The sequence below is a fragment of the Dasypus novemcinctus genome, chromosome 6 (genome assembly GCF_030445035.2).
Source record: "Dasypus novemcinctus isolate mDasNov1 chromosome 6, mDasNov1.1.hap2, whole genome shotgun sequence".
Taxonomy (NCBI): Eukaryota; Metazoa; Chordata; class Mammalia; order Cingulata; family Dasypodidae; genus Dasypus; species Dasypus novemcinctus.
Genome location: NC_080678.1, coordinates 56,450,830 through 56,472,718, shown reverse-complemented (window position 1 = coordinate 56,472,718; position 21,889 = coordinate 56,450,830). Strand labels below are relative to the sequence as shown.

The 21,889-nt window shown below is 37.7% G+C and overlaps 1 protein-coding gene across 1 annotated transcript in view; it reads right to left on the bottom strand.

Annotated features, from left to right (window-relative positions):
• Nucleotides 1-742: 742 nt before the first annotated feature.
• The window catches only part of RNLS (renalase, FAD dependent amine oxidase), a 412,797-nt gene continuing 391,650 nt past the window's right edge, over nt 743-21,889 (bottom strand). Inside the window, exon 7 of the mRNA XM_058298840.2 lies at nt 743-2,612. Within this exon, the coding sequence (XP_058154823.1) occupies nt 2,460-2,612 (153 nt within the window). The 3' untranslated portion in view covers nt 743-2,459. The remainder of the gene's footprint in view (nt 2,613-21,889) is intronic.

Genomic DNA, 21,889 nt, shown 5'->3' with positions numbered 1-21,889 from the left:
GGGATATTAAGAGGATGAAAATTTGAAATATATAGCCATGCTTGGATACATGTAAAATACCAGATAAATGTAAAATTGACCTTGTTCTATTCACTTAACAAGGTAGCGGGTAGGCGTGGGGTGGGGACAATGGCATTTTGCACAGAAGGCTTGGTGACTCAATGAAGAGTCTTTTTTTTTCCCTGGGTAATATCTGGTCTTGGGATTATTACTGCTTTCTCGATGTTTTTAGACATACTTTTCCCCTTCAGAAATGCCAAAGGTGAAAAATACTATTCCACTGCTATAATTTGTCACTGTTGCTGCCTGAGCAAGACATGCATAGACATTTTAGTAATTAAGCTTTTCAACACCGCATCATAAAGTTTTATTCCAGCAAAGGCTATATTTATCAGCTAACAAGTATTAAATCACCCCACTGCTCAAGCCGTTTCTCACTTGAATACTCTTCTTTCAAAACAGAGCAGTTTTCTTTGGCTGGCTTGATTAACAGAGGTCCTTGCTTGAAAATATTGTGGTGATGTGTGGTCCTGTGGGGCTGACATACATTCACTTTGACAACTGTCCTAAACGGTGCTGACCCCTCTTTCCCAGGGGCATTCAATACCTTAGCCCTGTAGGCTTTTAGAGCATTCTGGCCAACCCAGTTTCACAGTCCTCTCTGATGGCTCCCAGCCCCGTATATTCGCATATCCATTTCATTTTCAAAGAAGAAGAGGTGAATGAAAATAAGAACACAAGCTTTTGATTAATTCTCTTTCTTTATTTGAGCAGCAGAGAAGTGGTCAGTCTTATCAGAGATGGATCCTAAATGTAATATGAGTTTCCAAAATGATTAAAATAGCAATGTAACAGTGATCTACATATTAAACAGGGTTAAGTTTTATTGCCATAGTCTTCTCAAAGGGGATGCAGAATTGTTAGAGATACAAACTTAGGAGGAATAGATATCAAAAGCCTTCAGTAATGGTTTAGAAGACTACTTTCTCTAAGCAACCCACCTCACTTCTCTAAATCATTCTTTCCCCTTTTGGAGGAGATATGTTGAAAGTAATATAATATTGTTTTTAAAGGTTCAGGACACTTTCAGTCAAATGGTTCCAGAATTACGTTAATTAAAAATAAAATTGTTAATATAGTCGAGTGACTTTTCTATATTAAGAGTGAAACCAAAATAAAGATAAATGTTAATCAAATATGGGCCAAAATGAAAAAATCTCATAACTTTTCATTTTTTCACACCAGAGACTCCATTAATTTCAAAATTAGTGACATTAACCACAGGTAGGCATTTCAGGTTTTCACCAATTGATTGCTAAAAGGACTCACATAATACCTTGCCATAGGACCACAAAACCCACTCTGTACATACGTAGGCAAGTTCTGTCTATGCCTGTGCATGTAAGTGTGAAATTTGAATACTGTTAAGAAGTCTTTGTTGAGTTTTCTTAGTTTGAGAAGCTACAATAATTTCTTTCCAAAATGATAAAATGGAACTTACCATTTGCTTTCCAAATGAGGAACAAGTAGCCCGTTTGGAAGGCTAGGGATCAATTTCCAGCCAGCAAGTCAGGGGGTCACATCACTGAAGTACTAGGTTGGCAAATATTGAACTATTTTTAAGTGCATCTATTTTCTGGTTCAATACACTTTCTGTTGGGTTAAATTCATTAAATTTAACTCAGTCTAAATGCCACAGCACATCCTGGAGGGCAAAAGAAGGTAACAGGATTGGTAATGTAAAATAGTAAAGGGTAAAGAGACTGTGTTTTCTCTCAGTCTCTATTCCATTTTAATCTTTCATATTAAGATTGGAGTTTTCTTTTGTTTTGTTTTTTTTTTAGATTAAAATGGACTGTGTGACTTTGAAAGTCAAACTGAATCTAGTTATTCCCCGAAAATCTGAAGGGATGTTTCTTTGTCCATCAAGTTGCCTCCAAGCTACCATTCTTGAGAGGATGATGTATATGAGCTATAATTTAGGATCATTTAATAACTTGGGAGAGAAATGAAATACAAAACTACCCTCTGTTATCCACAGTTTAGAGGAATCTTGTGGTTCAGTAGTTAGCAAAAATATTGATGACACATTTGAGACTTAAAACACTGATAATTGATTATTCTTTGTTTGGAATTTAAATTTTCAAAAGGATAATAAAGGTTTTAGAATGTGAACTGTTACTTTGCTTTGATATTAAAATCTTTGGAGGGTCATGTGTTCTTAAAAACTAGTTTTCCTTAAACAAATCAGAAAAGTAGCAAAAGGTTTAAGGTACAAGGAATTATGCTAGCATGGGTTGTGACTATTGAAATTACAGCATCAATTTTATATTCCATATGAAAAATGATGATAAGTGAGACAGTTTTCCAGTAATTTCTTTCAGCAAAATAGAAGAAAAAAATCACAGAAAATTATAAAACAAAACCCCAAAGTGCATGTAGAGAACAAGGACATGATACTAAATGTGACTCCTCAAAGCTTCTAGAATACATAGGGCAGAAGTTATGCAGCCATCAAAGTTGGACTCAGTAAATCCATCTCCTCCACACACAAGGAAAGGTTTAAAGTGAAGAGTCATTTGGCCAGGACAGTTGGGAACAGCACTTGTAACCTGAAAAAGTAAAAAAAAAAAGAAATTAAATTTGTGGTTATGTAGGGCTGGGGAAGGACAGAGGGACTGAGAGGTGGTTGGTAAGAGGTATTGAATTTTTCTTTTTAGAGTAATGAAAAATGTCCTAAGAGAGAAGCAGCTGTGGCTCAATTGATTTGGCTCCTGTCTACCATAAGGGAGGCTCTGGGTTCGCATTCCAGGGCCTCCTTGTGAAGGCAAGCTGGCGTGTGTGCTGCAAAGAACTGATGGCCCGTGCCATGGACAGCTGGTGCAGCAAGGTGACACAGCAAAGGGAGATAAGCAAAAAACACAGAAGAATGCACAGTAAATGGACACAGAGACCAGACAGCAAGCAAGCCACAGGGGGAGGGGATTAAATTTTTAAAAAAATATTCTAAGATTGATTGTGGTGATGAATACACAATTTTGTGATTATACTGAAAGCAGTTGATAGTACACTTTGGGTGGATTGTATGGCATGTGAATATATCTCAATAAAATTGCTTAAAAAAAAAAAGAGAAGGGATCATAATTGCCATTCCATGGGCCATCCTGTGTCATGGCAACACCCACCTGGGGAAGGCTGCTCTACCTGAAGAAATCAAGTTTTCTCACCATAAACAATGAAAAACAATATCCAGGGTCCCTAAACTCCTCCCCTACCCTAAGTGTTTACACTTACATTCTTATATTTTTACATCTCAGTTATTCATGGTGATAAACAGAAATGTGCTAAACTTCAAAATTAGGTCATAATATATTAGTAGGAAATAGAGTGATTTTTTTTTTTAATATGTAGGAAATGATATTCACGAAATCATTTTCCAAAAAAACGATTGAGTACCTGCCAGATAAGATGGGGACTAAGATGTGAACCATGTCCTTAAGGAGTTAGCAGTTCAGCATGAGCTGCTGGCATGGAGTAGCCAGGGGTAAGGGCTAAGGCAGAGTGAAGGAGAGGGTGCTATGGGAACACAAGCAGGGGCCCAACCCAGCCCACTGGGACAAAGAAAGCATCAAAGGGGAGGTGGCTGGACATTTTGCTTGAGATCTTAAGGATGTATAAGAGGGTGTTAGTCAAAGAACAGGAGACGATCGAGAGGGAGCAGCATGTGGTATAAATACCTCCACGGGCAGAGACAATACAATGTGTTTAGTTAGCTGTGGGGCAGGGGCTGGCTGGGGGAAAGAGGGTGGCAGAGAAGCAAGATAAGAGGGATATAGTTTTTCAAAATATAAAATATATAAAATTCACGAATTTTTAAAAGTCTATTAAAAATGAAGTATTTACTACTTATGAACCAAAAAGGGGTGAATCAGTTTAAGTCTGGGTGGGATTTATTTTATTTTGTATATCCAAGTTTATAATAAATGATGAAAAAAGCATATGTTATTTCCTGGAAAAAACAATTCTCAACATTAGGATGGGTGATGCTAATAAGCATTCATAGCAAGGAGCATGAGTGAGAGATGAATGTATTTACCTTGGACTCTGAAATGGTTTGGCCACTGAGGCACCAAAAAAACCCTAAAAAAAAATCAAAACACACACAAACTTCTTGCAAAAAAAATGCAAAGACCATGTCATTTAGGACTGCTGTTCCCATAGACTACAAGGTGGTAGTTGTGATCTCTCCCTCACACAGTTTTTTCACGGAGAGTGATAGGGCAAGGCCCATGAGGATTTGCTTGTTTAAAAGTTAGCTTTTACTACATTTGATTGATTTTTTTCTATCTGGATTACAGTGCTGAGATTTGGTCCTGGAGAGACTAAGTTAGTACACACCTTTACAGTTTTTTAAAACCAGAAAAACTTTGCATAGATATGTTTATTTATATGCTATATTTTGCTTAAAAGAAAGAGGCAATACTATTTTTTTTTCCTTGTCAAATCTCTAAAGACATGGACCTTAAAAGCCTGTGTGACTCAGACACAACCATAAAATATTAAAAGAGAATTCTTTCACTTTTTCTGGAGATCACTTTATAGCAATAACATCTATCATAAACATAGCAGATAATCTTGAAATCAGTAGAAAAGACTTTTGGCTAAAGTAGATAGCACCTACTACAGACATGGAAGAACCGGCATGGGCATTCAACAGGAGCTTCAACAGGAGTCTTAACAAGGGGGATTATTTGATTTGTCAGTGGAACAATGAGTGGGAAAGAAAACTGCTGGGCTTCTATATATCAGTGATTTCAGAATATGACAACTGATAGTCTGAAAGCAAAGGATGCTGATATAAAAAGTCAAAAAAAAAAAAAACAGGACTGGGAAGAAGCCTGCCAGTCAGGCACCCTTTCAGGCCCTAGGGTGTCGGCTATTTCAGTCATCCTGTGAATATTAATGCTTGTGATGATAGTCCTACATTTCAAGAATCGATTCTAATATGAAGTCTTACTTGTTACCATTTCTTGAAAATTTAATTCATATATTAAATGCTTTACATGTACAGTTCACACACCAACCCTATCAGGTAGTTACTATTATTTTTCTCATTTTAGAGCTGAGAGAGCTGAGACTGAGAAAGACTGCCTGTCCAAGGCAAAAAGCCAGAAGGTGAAGATGCAGGGATTCGAATGGAGAAGGCTGACTGCATTTCAACACATTTGGAAATGGTTCCATAAAGACTCAATTTATGTAAAACAAAAATGGTTTGATAGTACTTAGCTTTAGGCATCTGGAAAACTCACAAAATGGGACAACTCATTCATATATACACACATATATATGCATATGAGTCTAACTTATATTAACATATGTTATAATTTATACATATGTGTACACATACATACATATAAATCTTTGTGGTAAAGTTCTGATACATTCCAGTTGAGGTCCCTGAATAGATACACTATGGCATTACTAAGCAAGTGTTAAGGAAGCAGGAGGGAACTTAAAGGGAAGCTACCAGCCCAGGGATGAGCTGGTAATTTATTGGTGCTGTATTATTTAATTTGGTAAGGGTCAATGTCAGATGCCAAATCACATGGCTGGAAAACGAGGCCACTGATTAGCCAGTCGGCCGTTGGGATGAAATCAATCTTGCTGTATTTAGATGGAACTGCCCATCTTGCAATTACTCAATGAGGAAAATATGGAAATGTGGAGTATGTGTTGGCAAATGCCTTTGCCCCTGTAAGTAAAGAGCCCTGCAGTGGAGGAGCTTGTAATTGTCAAAGCCACAATCTCTCACAACAACACAACCTTTGGCTATGCTTCCAGCCACAGTGAGGAACCACAGCTCAACGACTGTGTTTAAGAGAAACGTCAGGGCTGAAACAACCCTTTGGAAATCCAGATTGCTTCAGTGCACATGTGCCAGGGCTGGTCAGAAAAGATTCTTGTTTGCAAAAGCCGTGACTTCTTTTCACCTGTAGAGGACATGCAAATGCCTCAGTTCCACTCCGAAGGCCCTTCATAATCTGGATATTGACTCATTGTTCCTCACCTCCTGCCACTTCTTCCACTTTTTGCCTCAGGTGCTACCTACATCCAAACTACCTTTGTTTCTCATTTCTGTGGCTTTGAACATTCTGCTTGGTGATGGTGTATCTTCCCCTCCCTTTTCTGTCAAGAAAACCGCTCATCCTTCAAATCCCAGCACCAGTGTCACATCCTCCGAGGTTTTGCTCTGCCAGATGGCATTAAGTGTCTTTTCCACTTGTTATTTTTACCTATGCCTCTTGCTATTTTGCACTGCAATTATTCCCACATCTTTCTCCCTTCCTAGACTGCACACTCCTACGAAAAGGGGCTGTGACTCACTGATCTTTGTATCGAAGGCCTAGAGCTGTGACTAGTCTGTATTAAGTGTACAATAGGTGTATATTGAATTAAAAAGAATACTGTACATACAGTTGATCAAATGAAGGTCTTCACAGGCAACCATCTACAACAAAAGTATTATTTTGAGGCTCCCAGGAGGGGCTGGACAAAAACTTGAAAGGCTATTGCATTTAGATGGCTGTCAATAATGAAGGGCCATCCTCTCATCCCTGATTGTGCTTTTCTCCCCCATTAGATAAGTTGTAGGTTTACTGAAAAATCATGCAGAAAATACACAGCCTGATTGTGCTTTTTAAGGGAACATGTCCCGTATGCCATGTATTAGGTTGAGCCATGTTTTAGTTTCCTAGGTTGATCAAGCAAATACCATGAAATGGGTTGGGTTAAACAATGGGAATTTATTCACTCGCATTTTGAGGTTGGGAAAAAGTTCAAATCAAGGTGTCATCAAGGCGATGCTTCCTTCCCAAAGACTGGCATTCTGGGCTGGCTGCCAGCGATCTTTGGTCCTTAGCTTGTCATATGGCAATGCACATGGTGGCATCTCCTGGTCTCTCCCTTCTCTTCCAGGTTCTATTGATATTTAGCTTCTTCTGATGGTTCTCTCTTTCTCTCTGGATTTCATTCTGCTTACAAAAGACTCCAGAAATGGGATCAAGACTCATCCTCATTGGGCTGGGTCACACCTTAGCGGAAGTAACCCATCAAAAAGATGACACAACAAAGAGACGCAGTTTCCCAGTGCCACCTCACAATGCAAGCAGATGTAGAAAAACACACAGCAAATGGACACAGAGCAGACAATGGGGGGGGGGCTGAGTAGGGAAGAAAAATTAAAATTAATTTTTAAAAAAGTCCTACTTACAATGTGCTCATGTTGTTAATTTCCTCTTTTGTTATGGATGTACATTATACCATATTTCATCCAACCTAAGATAACATCAATTTTAAGAGGCACCAATATTTTACCAATGAGAGAAAAAATGGTGTCAGCATAACACAATGGTTTATTTTATACTTACAAAAGTTCTTTTAGACTTATTTACAACTAGATCTTTTGCATACATAAGAAGGAAAATACCAGAGGAATAAATTGGCTAAGGCTTTCATAAAAACATCTTCACATTTAGAGAATTTGGCCCTGAATCTCTCATTAACTCAGAGTCGTTGATGTCCATTCTTTGTCTCCTCTCCCACCAATCTGTCCTTTATGTGTTCTAGAACCTTGGTGCTGCAGAATTTCTTAAAAGAGTGCTCCACTGAATTATTCTTTCTGATTTTCATCTAAGCTACTGACACTTGTTCTGCAAATTCTGATAATGGCATTTTCTCTTCTATGGGTAAGAAAGTTTTTCAGATAACAACCAGGACTCATAGTCTTTCCTCCAGAGGTCCCTAAATGGTTTGTTAACTTAAATATTGAAAGTTACAGTTTCTCACTGTTAGGTCTTCAGAAAGAACAACTAAGTTCACATTTGTGAGAACTATATTCTGACTGCCTCCTGGTGTATCTTGACTTGATGGCATCTTAGAATTGATGAAATATGGCAAATGTTAAATTGATAAAGGGAAAAATACAGTGAACACCTAACGCTGAGTAAATATGGAATAGGGAACAGTTTGGCTGGTCCTCAAAAAGTTAAACATAGAATTACCACATGGCCTGGCAATTCCACTCTTATGATATTACCAGGGGAATTGAAAACAAATTCTTATACTGAATGTTCATAATAGCACTATTCACAATAGCCAAAATAGTGAAAACAACCCAAATATCCACCAATAGCTGAATGAAAAAACAAAATGTGGTATATCCACAAAATCTGCCATAAAAAGGATAATGTTCTGATCCATGCTACAATGTGGATGCACCTTGAAAACATGCTAAGTGAAAGAAGTCAGACATGGAAGGCCGCCTGCTGTATGATTCCATTTATATGAAATATCCAGCACAGGCAAATCCATAGAGGCAGAAAGCTGATTAATGGATATGGGTTTCCTTTTGGGGTGATAAAAATGTTTGGAACTAGAGAGCAGTGATAGTTGTACAATACTACAAATGTATTAAATGTCGTTGAATTCTGTACTTTAAAATGGTTACTTTTATGTTATGTGAATTTTACCTCAATTAAAGTGAAAAAAAAAAAAGGGTCAGGATCCTTTAAACAGGGCCTTTCACATAAGCAGCATTGTCATATCAGGAGTTCTAAGGTCTTCAGCTTTGCTGGTTTAAACCCTCCATTTTATCAGTTCACCTGAATGAGCAGCTTCAGGTGAAACTGACCGAGATAGACTGGCTATCAGAGAATCGATTTGTTCGTTTACAAAGGTAAATGTACTGATTCCAGCACCAAATCTGGTTGTCTTCCCCAACCATTCGTCTTGGTAGGAAAATTTCCTCAACTGTATTATAGATTATAGGGGTGACACGTGCGGCAATTCCCGAAAGTCATCACTAATCAATTGGAGCATTGTTTTCCCTTGAGCCCAGAAATGGCCTTGGCATCCTTCTTACTTTAGTGCTTCAGGCCGCTACTAATGGTCAATTGGAGATGGCACTCGAGAGGAATCATATATGCCAACCTTGGATTAGAAGATTGTGAGCAAACATGCAATTAAAAATAAAGGAATTAAATATTCTTTACTGGGATCTTCCCCTCTGCCAACACCTTTGCCCATTAAGCCAGGAAAGCCTGATGCATTGCTCTTCTCCACCCAGAGATATTTCAATGCCAAGAATGATGATCACATCAGGATCCATTTCCTCCAGATGATACTGGAGGCTCAATTACAATTCCTTCTAATACTTTTCCTTTCCTACCCTAAGACCACTGTCCTCCCATGGTCACATCAGGGCTTTGACTGCCAAATGAAAATGAAATATGGGCATTTTAGCTATGATCTTAGTTCTACAACACTGGGTTCTAAGAATATAAGGGCTTAAGGGAAAAATAGAATGAGGGCGGATGACTTGAAACCTATGGCACTTTGAACCAAGCATTAACAAAAACAGTAACATCGTAGTAAAATGATTGGCACTGTTAATGTTCTCCCAGCATCTGCACCTAGCATTGCAGCTGGTCAATCCTTTGCTGCATAAAACCTGGGGCTTGTGCTTCCTCCTTTGAGATGCAGATCCTGGGGGACAGTTGCTTCTAAAAGAGACCATTTTGATTTAAATTAGAAATACGTTTCAGGATGTAGCCTTCTTCACAAATGCATCATTTTAGTAAAGGGGAAAATGTCTTTGCAGTTTCTTCATCCACACTTGCACCTTTGTTGAAGAGTTTAATCTGATGGAAAACCCAGCTGTTCTTAAAACCAGGGAAGAGTCATTGTTTGTGCTAAAAGAAAATAGTTTTGTTGATTTTCAGTTTTTTCTAAAATTGTCATACTATCTAGGGCTTTATCTTGTAGAAAATTTACTCCTGATCACTTCAAAACATAAACAAATATGAAACCAATAAGACTCCCTTGTGAGATCAATCTCCTATTTCTCAACTGCATATAAGATGATTTACGTTAAACAAGTATTGTAAAAGGCTGTAGATAATTTTACTACTTTTTTCAAGTTACATTACATTCCTGAGGGCCATCTTAAATAGCGTTGAATATGCCCCAGTCTCAACAGCAAGTGATGTCCAAAACATCTCTTGTGCTTTTGATATACTGCATTTTTAAATTGATTTTTTAAAAATTAATTCCAGTCTCAGAGGGTGACTTTTTTCTTAAATTGTCCCAAGATTCCAGGGAAAACTTATTGTCTCCTAGTTGTATGCTAACTTGATTAGGGCAAACTCTGAGTAATAAACTCCTTGCACTGGCGTTTCCCTTGCCCATTGTGTGTGTGTGAGGTACTGGCCACACTGGCCATAATGAATAGCTATGAGGCTGGGATGGTATGGAGCTGATTCATACATTTTCTCACTTCCTTGCCTTTCTCTACTCTGCTGCCAGAGTAAACCTGAACCCAAGCCATGGTATATAAACAGCAGAAATTAAATATTTGGTTAACTTATTCTTTTATAACCCTTATGCAAAACTCAAAGGTAGTGGTTCCTATGAGCCAATCCAGGGCAAAATGAGAAAAAAAAAGAATTAGAATTATGAGCTTTCTCACAGTTGACTGTATTACAATATGTATAAATCTGCTATATGAGGTTATCTTTATTATTTTCTGGTTGTTATTTTCATTGTTTTTATTATTTTCCCCTCCCCCCCCATTGTCTGCTCTCCTGTGTCCATTCGCTGTGTGTTCTTCTGTGTCCGCTTGCTTTCTCCTAAGAAGGCACAGGAATTTGTGTCTCTTTTTTGTTGTGTCATCTTGCTGCGTCACCTCTCTGTGTATGTGGGGCCACTCCTGGGTGGGCTATCCTTTTTGTGCGGGGTGGCTCTCCTTGTGGGGCGCACTCCTTGCATGTGGGGCCCCCCCGCCATATGGGGAATGCCCCTGCATGGCATGGCACTCCTTACGAGTGGCAGCACTGTGTGTGGGCCAGCTCATCACACGGACCAGGAGGCCCTGGGTTTGAACCCTGACCTCCTAAATGGTAGGTGGATGCTCTATCAGTTGAGCCACATCTGCTTCCCTTCATTAAATTCTTAATAGTTGTGTTTTTGTTTTTTAAATTCTTGTGTGTGTGTTTTAAACTCTTAATCATATAATAAAAAGATGGCAATATTATATCAGTTCCCAAACATTAAGTGGGATTTTACTGGTCCATGGAACAACTGCTCTGGGGCGAGGCTTAATGTGTCTCAGCGCACAGAGTCTTTGTTAACCTGAGGAATATTTTACTTAAAAGATGTGGAGTTGGCTTGGAAAAGCCTTCAGTGATCTCAGGTAACACCAGACAACCTTGGTGTGGGCTTGGTGACGTGGAGAAGTATTTTTTTAAAAATGAATGAAATTTTATGAAAAACTTAACTTCCTAGAAATATGCACACTTTCTCTTTTACACAGATGTAAATCTAGGTAGTACTAGAGTCTGAGGTAACAGTCTTCATTTGTTCACCTATGGCTAAATTATTCAGGTAGTTACCATAAACTGGGGAAAAACTGGGATGTGGGAAAAGACTTAATCTGATGTGGGATAAAAGCCTATCTTCAAATCGCATATGCCCAGGAGGATAAATGTGGTTCCTGCTGGCCCTCTGTATACATCTCCACATTCTTATCCTAGTCCCAAGGCATTGATTAGAGCTTCTATTATAAGCTTGCTTACAAAAACAGGGAGAAATGTAAATAAATGAAGGAGAGACCAGAACTTAAGCGGATGTCAATGGAAATGTCTGTATACATATTTAAAGATGGAGAAGTAGTCCAGGCACTCTAAAAAGGATGAGACTTGAGCTTTGTGTCAACAGGGCAAAATACCATCAACCACTAAGTAAATTTCACTGATACAGAAAAGGAAGATGGGGAGAATGGAAGCTGAATACAGATTTTCTTTTTCAAAACAATACAAAATATTTTCTATTGGCTATGTTCAAAATGTAATGTTTCTAGTTCTATTTTTCTTTTAAAATCCTTGTGGGTTTTGATGAAAATGCAAAAAATTGTTGCTGATTCTTTTACATTCAACTCACCAAAATGCAATTTGGTAAGAGACAGTTGATCCTTATAAAGTCTTTGAGCCCTCAAAATTGCAAGCTATAGGGCATGTGCATTCCCCATCTTTATATTCCTGACATCTCCAACTCCATTGTACGTCATTGGTGTTGAATAAATGTTTGCTCAAAGAACGTATATACACGGGCCAACAAAAAACAAATTCAAACTTTTGAGTGTTTTGAATTCTCAGTGTTCAAAGAGTCTCTAAATGTAATCTTTCTCTATGGAAATACTTTTCTTTGGTTTCTCAGTCTCTAAAGTTTGTTTTTTCTTTCTAAATAAACACATTAACCTCCATTCTTGAGACCTACAACATTTTGCCCTACTTTACTTCCATTCTGACTGAGTTCTTGAACAGGTGCGCTGCCTAGGAAAACAACTGTTCTGGTACCCCCGGTCCTTGTCCTGAAACTTGGGTATTCACCCCTACAAAGCTGATTTCTCTGCCTCTAGCTCACCTTTTATGGATTCCAGGCAAAAGCACCAGAATATCTGAATCAGTCTGAAATTCAGATAGGAAGTGAGGATGGTTTCTTACCTAGCTAATTCACCCATTAAACACCATTGTACAAATACATAGAAAGGTATGTAAAATAATAAGTGTGTATGTGAATGTATGTATGTATGAGATGTACACATATTTGCTTGAATTTCAAAAGATGAAGACCATTGTAACAAAGTTTATGGCTAAGCAGCAGTAAAGTTTCACAGACATAAAGTCTAAATAAACCTTAAAATTTTTTCTGGGCCATGGGAAATACATTTCTGAAATATATTTCAAAAGGTAAAGAAACCACTTTCCCTGGGTGACTTAACCAATTTGTGTCTATAACTTTTTATTAATCATTCTTAAAACAATCTCTGTGCTTGGATTTTTGTGGAACAGCCAGAAATCATATACATATAGAATATATTTGGTATCTAAGGGGAAAAATTTTTTTCTCTTAACCAACCATTGCATATTACTTAAATGGTAGTCAGAACTGTAATAGTAATGATATATTGCAGTGTTCATTTTACCTTTTACTCTATTTTTAGATATATTTCCATAAAGAATATTGTATCTCTTCTGGCCACTGCTGTTGGAGGCTCTCAGTCCCATATTGTCTTACGCTACTGTACTTATTTAATAATAATCATTAAGAGCTTCATCAACACATTGGTGCTTTCCTGCCGAGATGGTACTTTTTAATTGGTTTTTCTGTCATTTGTTATCTCATCTTACCTCTGTTCTTCAACTCATCTCTCTAGTGTTCTATTATATTTAATGATGACTTCATAAAGCTGTGTTTTTGTGGTGCCATTGGGAAAGGGTTGCTTGTATTATGGGCTCTGGGCTACAGAGCTCTATATCTGGTACTACAGAAAGCTGCAGTAAAATTACTATTGGTTGGAATATCCTAGGTGTGAAGAAAGTGATGTGGTTTGGTCAATTCTCGGTGGAGCTTTTCACTTCATTGGTATTTGTCTATTCTTTTAATAAACCATTGGCTGGATGCAGGCAGAATGTACCACAAATCAATTATATGGTCAATGTAGCAGCTTTAGTGGGCTTGAACTGCAAAGGACATATTCCTGAAACTGTATATTCAGTTGCTGAGGTCTACATTGAATCTGTTTAGATCTTTTAAAGCCATGAAGATGCTGGAGCAGTCTATTTGATGAGGATTTGTTCAGAATGAGCACAAAGTAAAGAACAAGATACTATTTATCTAGTAGTATTGCAGTCATACAGACATTAGTCCTATTAGATTCCCCTTTAGAGTTTTAAATTTTAATAGAAAATCATTTTGCCCTTCAGAAAATTTTACCATATTCCTTTCTTCATTCTTCAAATATTTATTGCGTTCTTAGTGTCTGCTGAGTGCTGTGTATGTTGCTTGGGTACAGAAATAAGTTTCTGTCCTTAGGGTAATTCAACATATTTGGGATTTTTTTTTTTCATCTAAACATAAATATTCCATCACAATCTCTCAAAGAATTCAATTGCTTGGGAATCACAGAATGTGAAGGGCCAAAATGTATTTGATGGTGAGTTTACAGATAAATCTAAAATTATCTTTCTAACTTAACTGGGCTTAATCATTACTTCTTCTACCCATTTAAGTTGATAGCTTAATTTCCCACTGACTGGACCATTCTTTATCTTTTCTCCCATTTCCTTTCTATTCTTCTTGAAGATCCAGAAACAGGGATATTGCCATTTCTTTTTGGTTCTCATTCACGTTGAATGAATCTAACAGCTCTGTATGTAGGCTGGATATTGTGGCAAAGAAGAAGGCAGCCCTTTGGATTTTCATTTCTAGAAACAGCCTGCCTTCCTTCTTTGAATACTGTGAAAATAGAAAGGTTAACTCATAAGCAAATCAGATACAATAATGCAATAATAGAGGACACAGGTTTTTTTTTTTAAAGTATTAAATATAATTTACATACAGTAAAATTCAGTTTTAAAATGTGTACTGTTCTATAAAATTTGAAAATGTAGTGTAACCACTACTACTAACAATATGGAGAACATTTCCTCACTTCCCCAAATCCCTTTGTGACTCTCTGAAGTTAATTTCCTTCTCCTGGTCACAGCCCCTAGCACCACTGATCCATTGTTTTCTGTCCCTATAGTTTTGTCTTTTCCAGAATGTCATATAAATAGATTAATATAGCATATAGCCTTTGACTCTGGCTTCTTTCCCTTAGATAATGCTTCTTAGATTTATTCACATAATTGCACATATTTTTATTACTGATTCTTTTTTTGTTTGTTTTTTTAAATGGATGTTCCACAACTTGTTTATCCATTTAGCAGGTGAGGGATAGTTGGGCTATTCCTAGTTTTTGGCAATTATGAATAAATTTGCTATGAACATTTGCATACAGTTTTCTTTGTGGACATTTATCTTCATTTATCTTTAGTAAATACCTAAAAGTAGGGGTTGCTGGGTCATGTGGTAACAGTAGGTTTTACATTGTAAGAAACTGACAAACCATTTTCCAAAGTGGCTGTGCTATTTTGCATTCCAACAAACCAAGTATAAGAATTCCAGTTGCTCTACATCTTTGTTACAATTTGGTATCTTTACAGTTTTTGATCTGAGTCATTCTAATAGTTGTGCCAAGCTATTTCACTGTAGTTTTAGTTCGCGTTTGCCTAATGACCAGTTATGAGTGACATCTTTTTGCATGCTTACTTGCTATCCACATCTCTTCTTTAGTGAATTGTCCTTTCAAATCTTTTGCCTGTTTTGAAATAATTGATTGTTTTCCTATTATTGATTTGTGAGTGTTCTTTATATATTCTGGATAGCAGTCTTTTCTCAAATGTATGTTTTGTAATCATATTCTCCTAGTCTGTGGCTTGTCTTTCCATTTTCTTTTCAAAGACACTTTTCAATTTTGATGAAGTCCAATACAACAATTTCTTCTTTAATGGGTGAGGCTGCTTTGTCCTACCTAAGAAATGTTTTGCCAAACTCAATATTATTTCTCCTATGTTTTCCTCTAGAAGTTTTATAATTTTAGGTTTTATATTGATTTCTATGATCCATTTATAGTTAACTTTTTATATATTGTGTGAAACATGGACTTCTGAATCTGAAGCAACAAGTTCCAATTCTTATTTTGCTACTCACTAGAGCCATCACTCTAGGCCAGGGTTCTTAACCTAAGGGTCCATGGGTCCCCAAGGGGCCCTTGGAAAGATTTCAGGGGGTCTGTGGGCTTGAATTGAAAAATTTTTAAAAATTATTCTCGTGGGACATGTTGGTGTGGATGTGATATATTTATTAAATAATACACAGTATAGTGTGGACTTAGTAAGGGGTTTGTGGTTTTCACCTGACTGGCAAAGGGGTCCGTGGAATAAAAAAGTTTAAGAAACTCTGCTCTAGGCAAAATTTTCAATAAGAATCTCGGTTTCCTCATTTGTAGCAAAGGTAATAATATGTACTTCCTGATCTGTGAGAATTGTTATGCGGATCAAGTAAAAATAACCATAAGGATGCTTTTAAAATCAGAGTTGAAATGTTAACTATTATTATTTCTTGCTGACCTCAGTGAAAGGAAAGATGACATAAGAATGTTTTATAATTGGGAAGGGGGAAGCCAGAACGCAAATAATTACCAGCAGTAAAGTGAGGTGTTTAAAAGGACTAGCTCTTTAAAAAGTCTGTCATTGAATTCCAGTTTTGCTATTTCTTAGCAGCAGAACCTCACACAAGGTACCTGAGATCTCTAATTTTCAGAGTTCTAGCCTATGAAACAGGGAAGGAATATAAAGTCCACAAGGAGGTTGGAGAATGAAGTGAGTTACATATAGAGCTCAGTGAGATCCAGGGAGTGGGGATTAATAAATGGCATTTTTGAGAAGGAGCCTGAGAATGAAGGGCTGGCAGGGAGGAGGTTGGGGGGGGGAGAGAGAATATGTATGACGGCTGCTTAGTAACATGCTGACTGATCAATCTGATGTGCACCATAATGGTATATAGAAATGTTACAGCAAATGATGACAAAAACCACGGTGAAGAGAGAGAAAAAGGGAATCTGAAATAGAACCAGTAGAGCATTACTCCAGACACTTCTGATTATGATGACAGCAATGTCCTAGCCAGAAGTAATTGACAGCATCGTTACTCAGCCGAACTGAACTAGCAGATAATGTCCAGAATCTTAGCATGACAAACAGGGTCCCTGAAGTACTGGATCCAGCTTGCTTCTCCAGCCTCATTGTTCCACACTGAGTTGTATCCTGCTGAAATTTTGGTCATTTCTCAAATGTACCCTGCAGTCTCTTGCCTCAGGGAAAGTGCAGGTGTTGTTAGGACATCATTCTAACATCATTCCTTTGCTCATCTGATTCCCTCCTCTTGTAGATTTAGCTCAAGTGACATTTTTTTTAGGAAACTATTTCTGACCATTCCCTCCTCAAGTCTGCTCTGTGCTTACACAGTACATTGTGCATACCTTGCTTATATAGCATCTTGTACCATATCTTAATGATCTGTTAGTTGGTCTGCCTTGCTTATAATTGGAAAGCTCCTTGAAGGAAGGGAACTGTCTGAATCCTTAGAAAATGGTACATAGTAGGAGCTCAACACATACATGTTGAGTGAAGAGAAAACTATACATTATTAATTTATAATGTGGGTATAAATATCTCTTGTCAACTGAACTTTTTTCGTTTGTTAGTCTAAGAGCATAATACTGGTGCCTAAGTAGATCAAATAAATTTACTCTTTCTGGAATAGTGCTGGAATTCTCTTAGAGTGTCAATGCACATAATATCTATCATCTGGTTTTAAGTATTAATATTGGATACAGATGTATCTATACAGCATTTGTCAAGGACTAGATGATGCAGACTCCTTTTTAAACTATTCTAAAAAGAAACATCCAAAATAATTAGTTCTTATGAAAAGGTGCAATACTGACTACATGGCAGGGTAAGTCTCAAAGGTACTTGAGAAAAAAAAAAAGAATTCATTAAACACGTGTGCTGAAACATTTAATGTTCATATGATACAGAATTTTGTGAAAAGGGAAAATATCCACTCATGTAAATTCCTAAAATGACAGTATATCTCTAGTTCAATGATCAGAGTTCCTTAGCTGATGATCTCACACATATATAGCTGTCTCATAATAAAATGAAGCGACTCATTATATTCCAGTGTCAAAGAGGTGGGAGATCATTCAGTGAAATGTTTAAGACTGACACTCATATCAGGTTTCTTGTCATTGACAGCTTGGGTCACGTGGCTGTCCACCTATCCCAGACTGTTTTAGCTCTCCAGAGGTCACTGTAAACTAGGCAGGAGAACCCTGTGGCCACTATTTCAGGAGAGGAAAAGCTGATTCATGGCATAAATGTGTTAAGTTACCAAACCATGGAAAATGGGTAAGCTAGTTTAGTAATGAATGGTAAGAAGCTGTAAAATGTATATGCTTTACAAAACCCACTGACAAGAGTTCCTTGTGACCACAGCTATCCACCACTTTAACTCAGCTTGCTCTGGTGTTACTAATTCCTTGTGGGTATAACTGAGTGTCAGAGTCCCTGGCACTAAATCAGTCCTTCAGAAACCTCCCTGTCCATGTTTTACCAGCTGGCATTTCTTGCAGATGTGAAACAGGGAAGAAAATGGAGACTCTGAAGAGAATGAGTAGGAAAAAAGAAAAAACAGGATAGCATGGGGGTGTTAGGAGAGTTATCAAGGAGCAAGGGACACGCGAGCTAAGGTACCAAAAAAGAACTGACCAGGTGAAGAAGCACCTTCACCCTGCAATTCTCAGTAGTAATATTTATGGGGAACTGGCTTTGTACTAATTACTGTAGTAGGCCTTGTCCACTCTGTTCTCTCATTTCCTCCTGACCTCAACCCTAAAGAGGTAGCTTCAATTGTTACCATTTTCAGAAGTGTACCCTGAGGCTTGGGATTGCAGGCTAGTTTGCCCAAAGGCACACACAGATCCGGGTTTTAATGTGAAGTCTGTCTGACTCCAAAGTTCATTATCATCACCCCACCATTTTATTAAAGAATAACAACAACAGGGATTATAAAGCACAAATATTGGAGAAAAGTCATAGAACTAGAGGTAGAATGGCCAAAACATAAAGAGCACTGGAAATAAACAACAAAACAATGTATCTAATATAAACACAATTGACTCTTGTCCTTCAAAGTGCCCATCCTATAGGGTGATATGTTTAAATCCTTCACTTCACATTGTACTCGCCAACGTCTTTTAGGGGTGCCAGCTTTAAAACTGCTTTTGGAATCAGTTTACCAGTAATATTAAAAGAGATAAACAAATGAAAACCATTCATATTGCTTTAGTTATACCTTAAAAACATTTACAATTTGTCAAGATTGATTTAAATCTTTTAAATAAAAATGAATAATCAATATGATTTTGTTTGTTTCACAAACATTAAATTCAACCTCAACTTTCAAAGACCTGATCCATGATAATACGCTAAAGAAGACATGACAAGCTCTGAAAGGGATGCCCAGTCTTGTTGAAATAAGAGCGTTGCTTGTCATAGTGACTGACTCCATTGAAGGGAACAATGATCTTTTAGATTTATAAGTTTAATTATTAAATCAGTCACTGCTGTCCAATTCCAACCTACTTAAAAGAAGAAAATGAGGAGGATAACAATAGAAAAATACATTAGAAAGAGAAAGTAAATTACTAATCATCTGACCTTTCAATGTAGAATAGGCACAACTATTCATCAAAAATTAATCTCATAAGGGAATAATATAAGTATATGAGTAGTCTCAGGTTCTTCTCTGAGTACATTCCATCCCCCTCAAACTCAAACCTCTAAGGAAAATTCTGGACTTAAAGCTGTTTCACATTTCTTTTCTCCTCTCTTATTCCTTCTGTCTCCCAGGCAGTACCCTGCCAACTGTGGTAATCAGTTGAGGAAGTCCTGAGGACTCCAAAATGAGACCTTAGAATTAAAAAGGTCAAAGAGTTACTAGTCTAAGATGGGGAAGAAAAAAAAAAAAAACAGTTAAAAGCAAAGCCACTGGCAAGCAGATGTGACTCAAACGACTGAGCTCCCATCTACCACATGGGAGGTCTGGGTTCGGTTCCAGTGCCTCCAGGAGAGGTTGAGCAAGGCAGCAAGCTGATGCAATGGGCTTGCGTGGTGAGCTGATGCAACAAGATGATACAACAAGAGATACAAGGAGGAAAACATAATGAGAAATGCAACCAAGCAGGGACTGGAGGTGGTTCAAGTGATTAGGCACCTCCCTCCCACATGGGAGGTCCTGGTGCCTCCTCAAAAAAAAAAAAAAAAAGCTAAGCCATTGAAGTGGTGGGTAAAGAGAGAATGAGGAAATAAAGGAGTTTACATGACTGATGTCAGGGAAAGTTTTAGTGGAGAATTAAGAATTAATTAAAGAGGATTTGAGGGAGCTTCCAGAAGTACAAGGAAGTACAAGGAATGAGGAGAGAGATTTCCAAAAGTACTGCTGAAGATGATACATTTTGAATGTTGTTTACAAGATTTCAGTAACTATTGGAATTGCTTTAAATTCCCTTTGGTCACTGGACTCTGTTTTTTTGACAACAACAATATGCCTAGACTGGGCTATGAGGATCTCTTAATTTGTTCAGGTTTTATTAGTATAACATTTACAGCAGGTGTTTCAAATGCTAGAGGCACGGAAGGACTTTGAGGTGTTTATGAATCCTTGTAATTGTATGCAATTTTTGTATTTATATGTACCTTTTTAATGATACAAAAATTTACATTCATAGCTTTTATCAGATTCTTAAAGAAGTCATGATCTTCCTTCTCCTCCTCAAAAATTAAAGCCCTATCATTGGGGAGAGAGAAGGCACAGTGTCAGGGCACACGAACAAGTGAAGAAATGTAACTAAAGAAGATAATAGATTTTTAATTCTACTGTTCAAACTTAATAGGCTAGTCCAAATAAATTTCTTTTAACAAAAGATGTCAATGTCATCATTCACCACCTCCACCTTTCCCCAAATTCCTCTCCTGATCTCCTTGATATTTGAAAATACATTTGGTGATTTTTTTTTTAAGTAATGCCAAATAAAGTAGAGCAAAGGGCAACTGGTGTTTTCAGAAACTGAAGAAAGATGAGAAAAATTGCTGTTAAATTCAAAAGCAAATTAGACAATTGGTACAGTTAGAGGCATTATGATAGACAACGTAACAATAGAAAGCACAGCAAATAGCAGTGATGAGAGCATTTGATTACATTCCACCTGTCAAGGTAAATGGGAAAGACATTTTCAGTTATCATTCATCTGCTGAAAGGGTTAATATATCATACTTGTTACAGAAAGATTAATTCAATGCCTCACAGACTAAGCATCAAGTGACATTGAGTGAATAAATATTTAAATTATGGAGGGCAAATAACTGCAAAGGGAGGAATTGAGAAGCACAAAAAATCTGTTATTGCTTTCCCAAGTTTGTTTGATCCACCTACTCAAGCGTTTTATTCAATTCCAAAATGGGAGGCACAGAAGCAGCTCTCAAGTCTTTCAAACACACCTTTCTTCATCTGCTCGTTCTCAGCTAAGAGTAGCACTGGCTAGAATGCAGCGTTATCATACTCAGGACAAAATTTAGAGTCTTAGGAGATGGCCTTCAGCAAATACTAGTCTTTAGGGTCTGTGAATAGAGTACCAGGTGTATCATAGCCAATCATTAAATGCTTGTTGAATAAATGAGTAACTGAAGGAAAAAATGAACAATTTTCACCCCACTGCTGCCACTATGGATATGTGACACCAGGGACACAGGAAATAGCCCCTGTGTAAAATGCTCTCCTTCTCTTCCAGAAACCAGCATTCCCTAGTAGGAGATTGTATTTTAAAGGACTGATGCTCTTTCCAGAGGCTTTAGAAGGGTTGTGGGACACATGCCTCATAAAGGGATCTACCAAAGCATCCTGCAGGAAAGGAGGGTGTGATAGGCAGAATAATGCCTTTCCCCCCAAAGATGTCTACATTCATCTCCAGAACTTATATTTCATGAAAAGGGAGAATTGAGGTTGTGTGATGAAATTAGGAGGCCCAGCCTGGAGAGAGGGAGATTACCTTGGATTATCCATGTGGGCCCAATCTAATCACAAGGGTGCTTGGAAGAGGAAGAGAGGCAGAAAAGGTCAGGCTGATGCAATGTGGAAAGGACTTGACCTGCCTTTGTTGGCTCTGAGGATGAAGGAAGGAGGACAGCAGGCAGCCTCTAGAAGCTGGAAAAGGCAAGAAACCGGATTCACCCCTCGAGCCTCCGGAAGGAACGCAGCCTTGCTGAAACCTTGATTTTAGCCCAGTGGACATTTTGGCCTTTTGACCTACAAAACTGTAAGATAATAA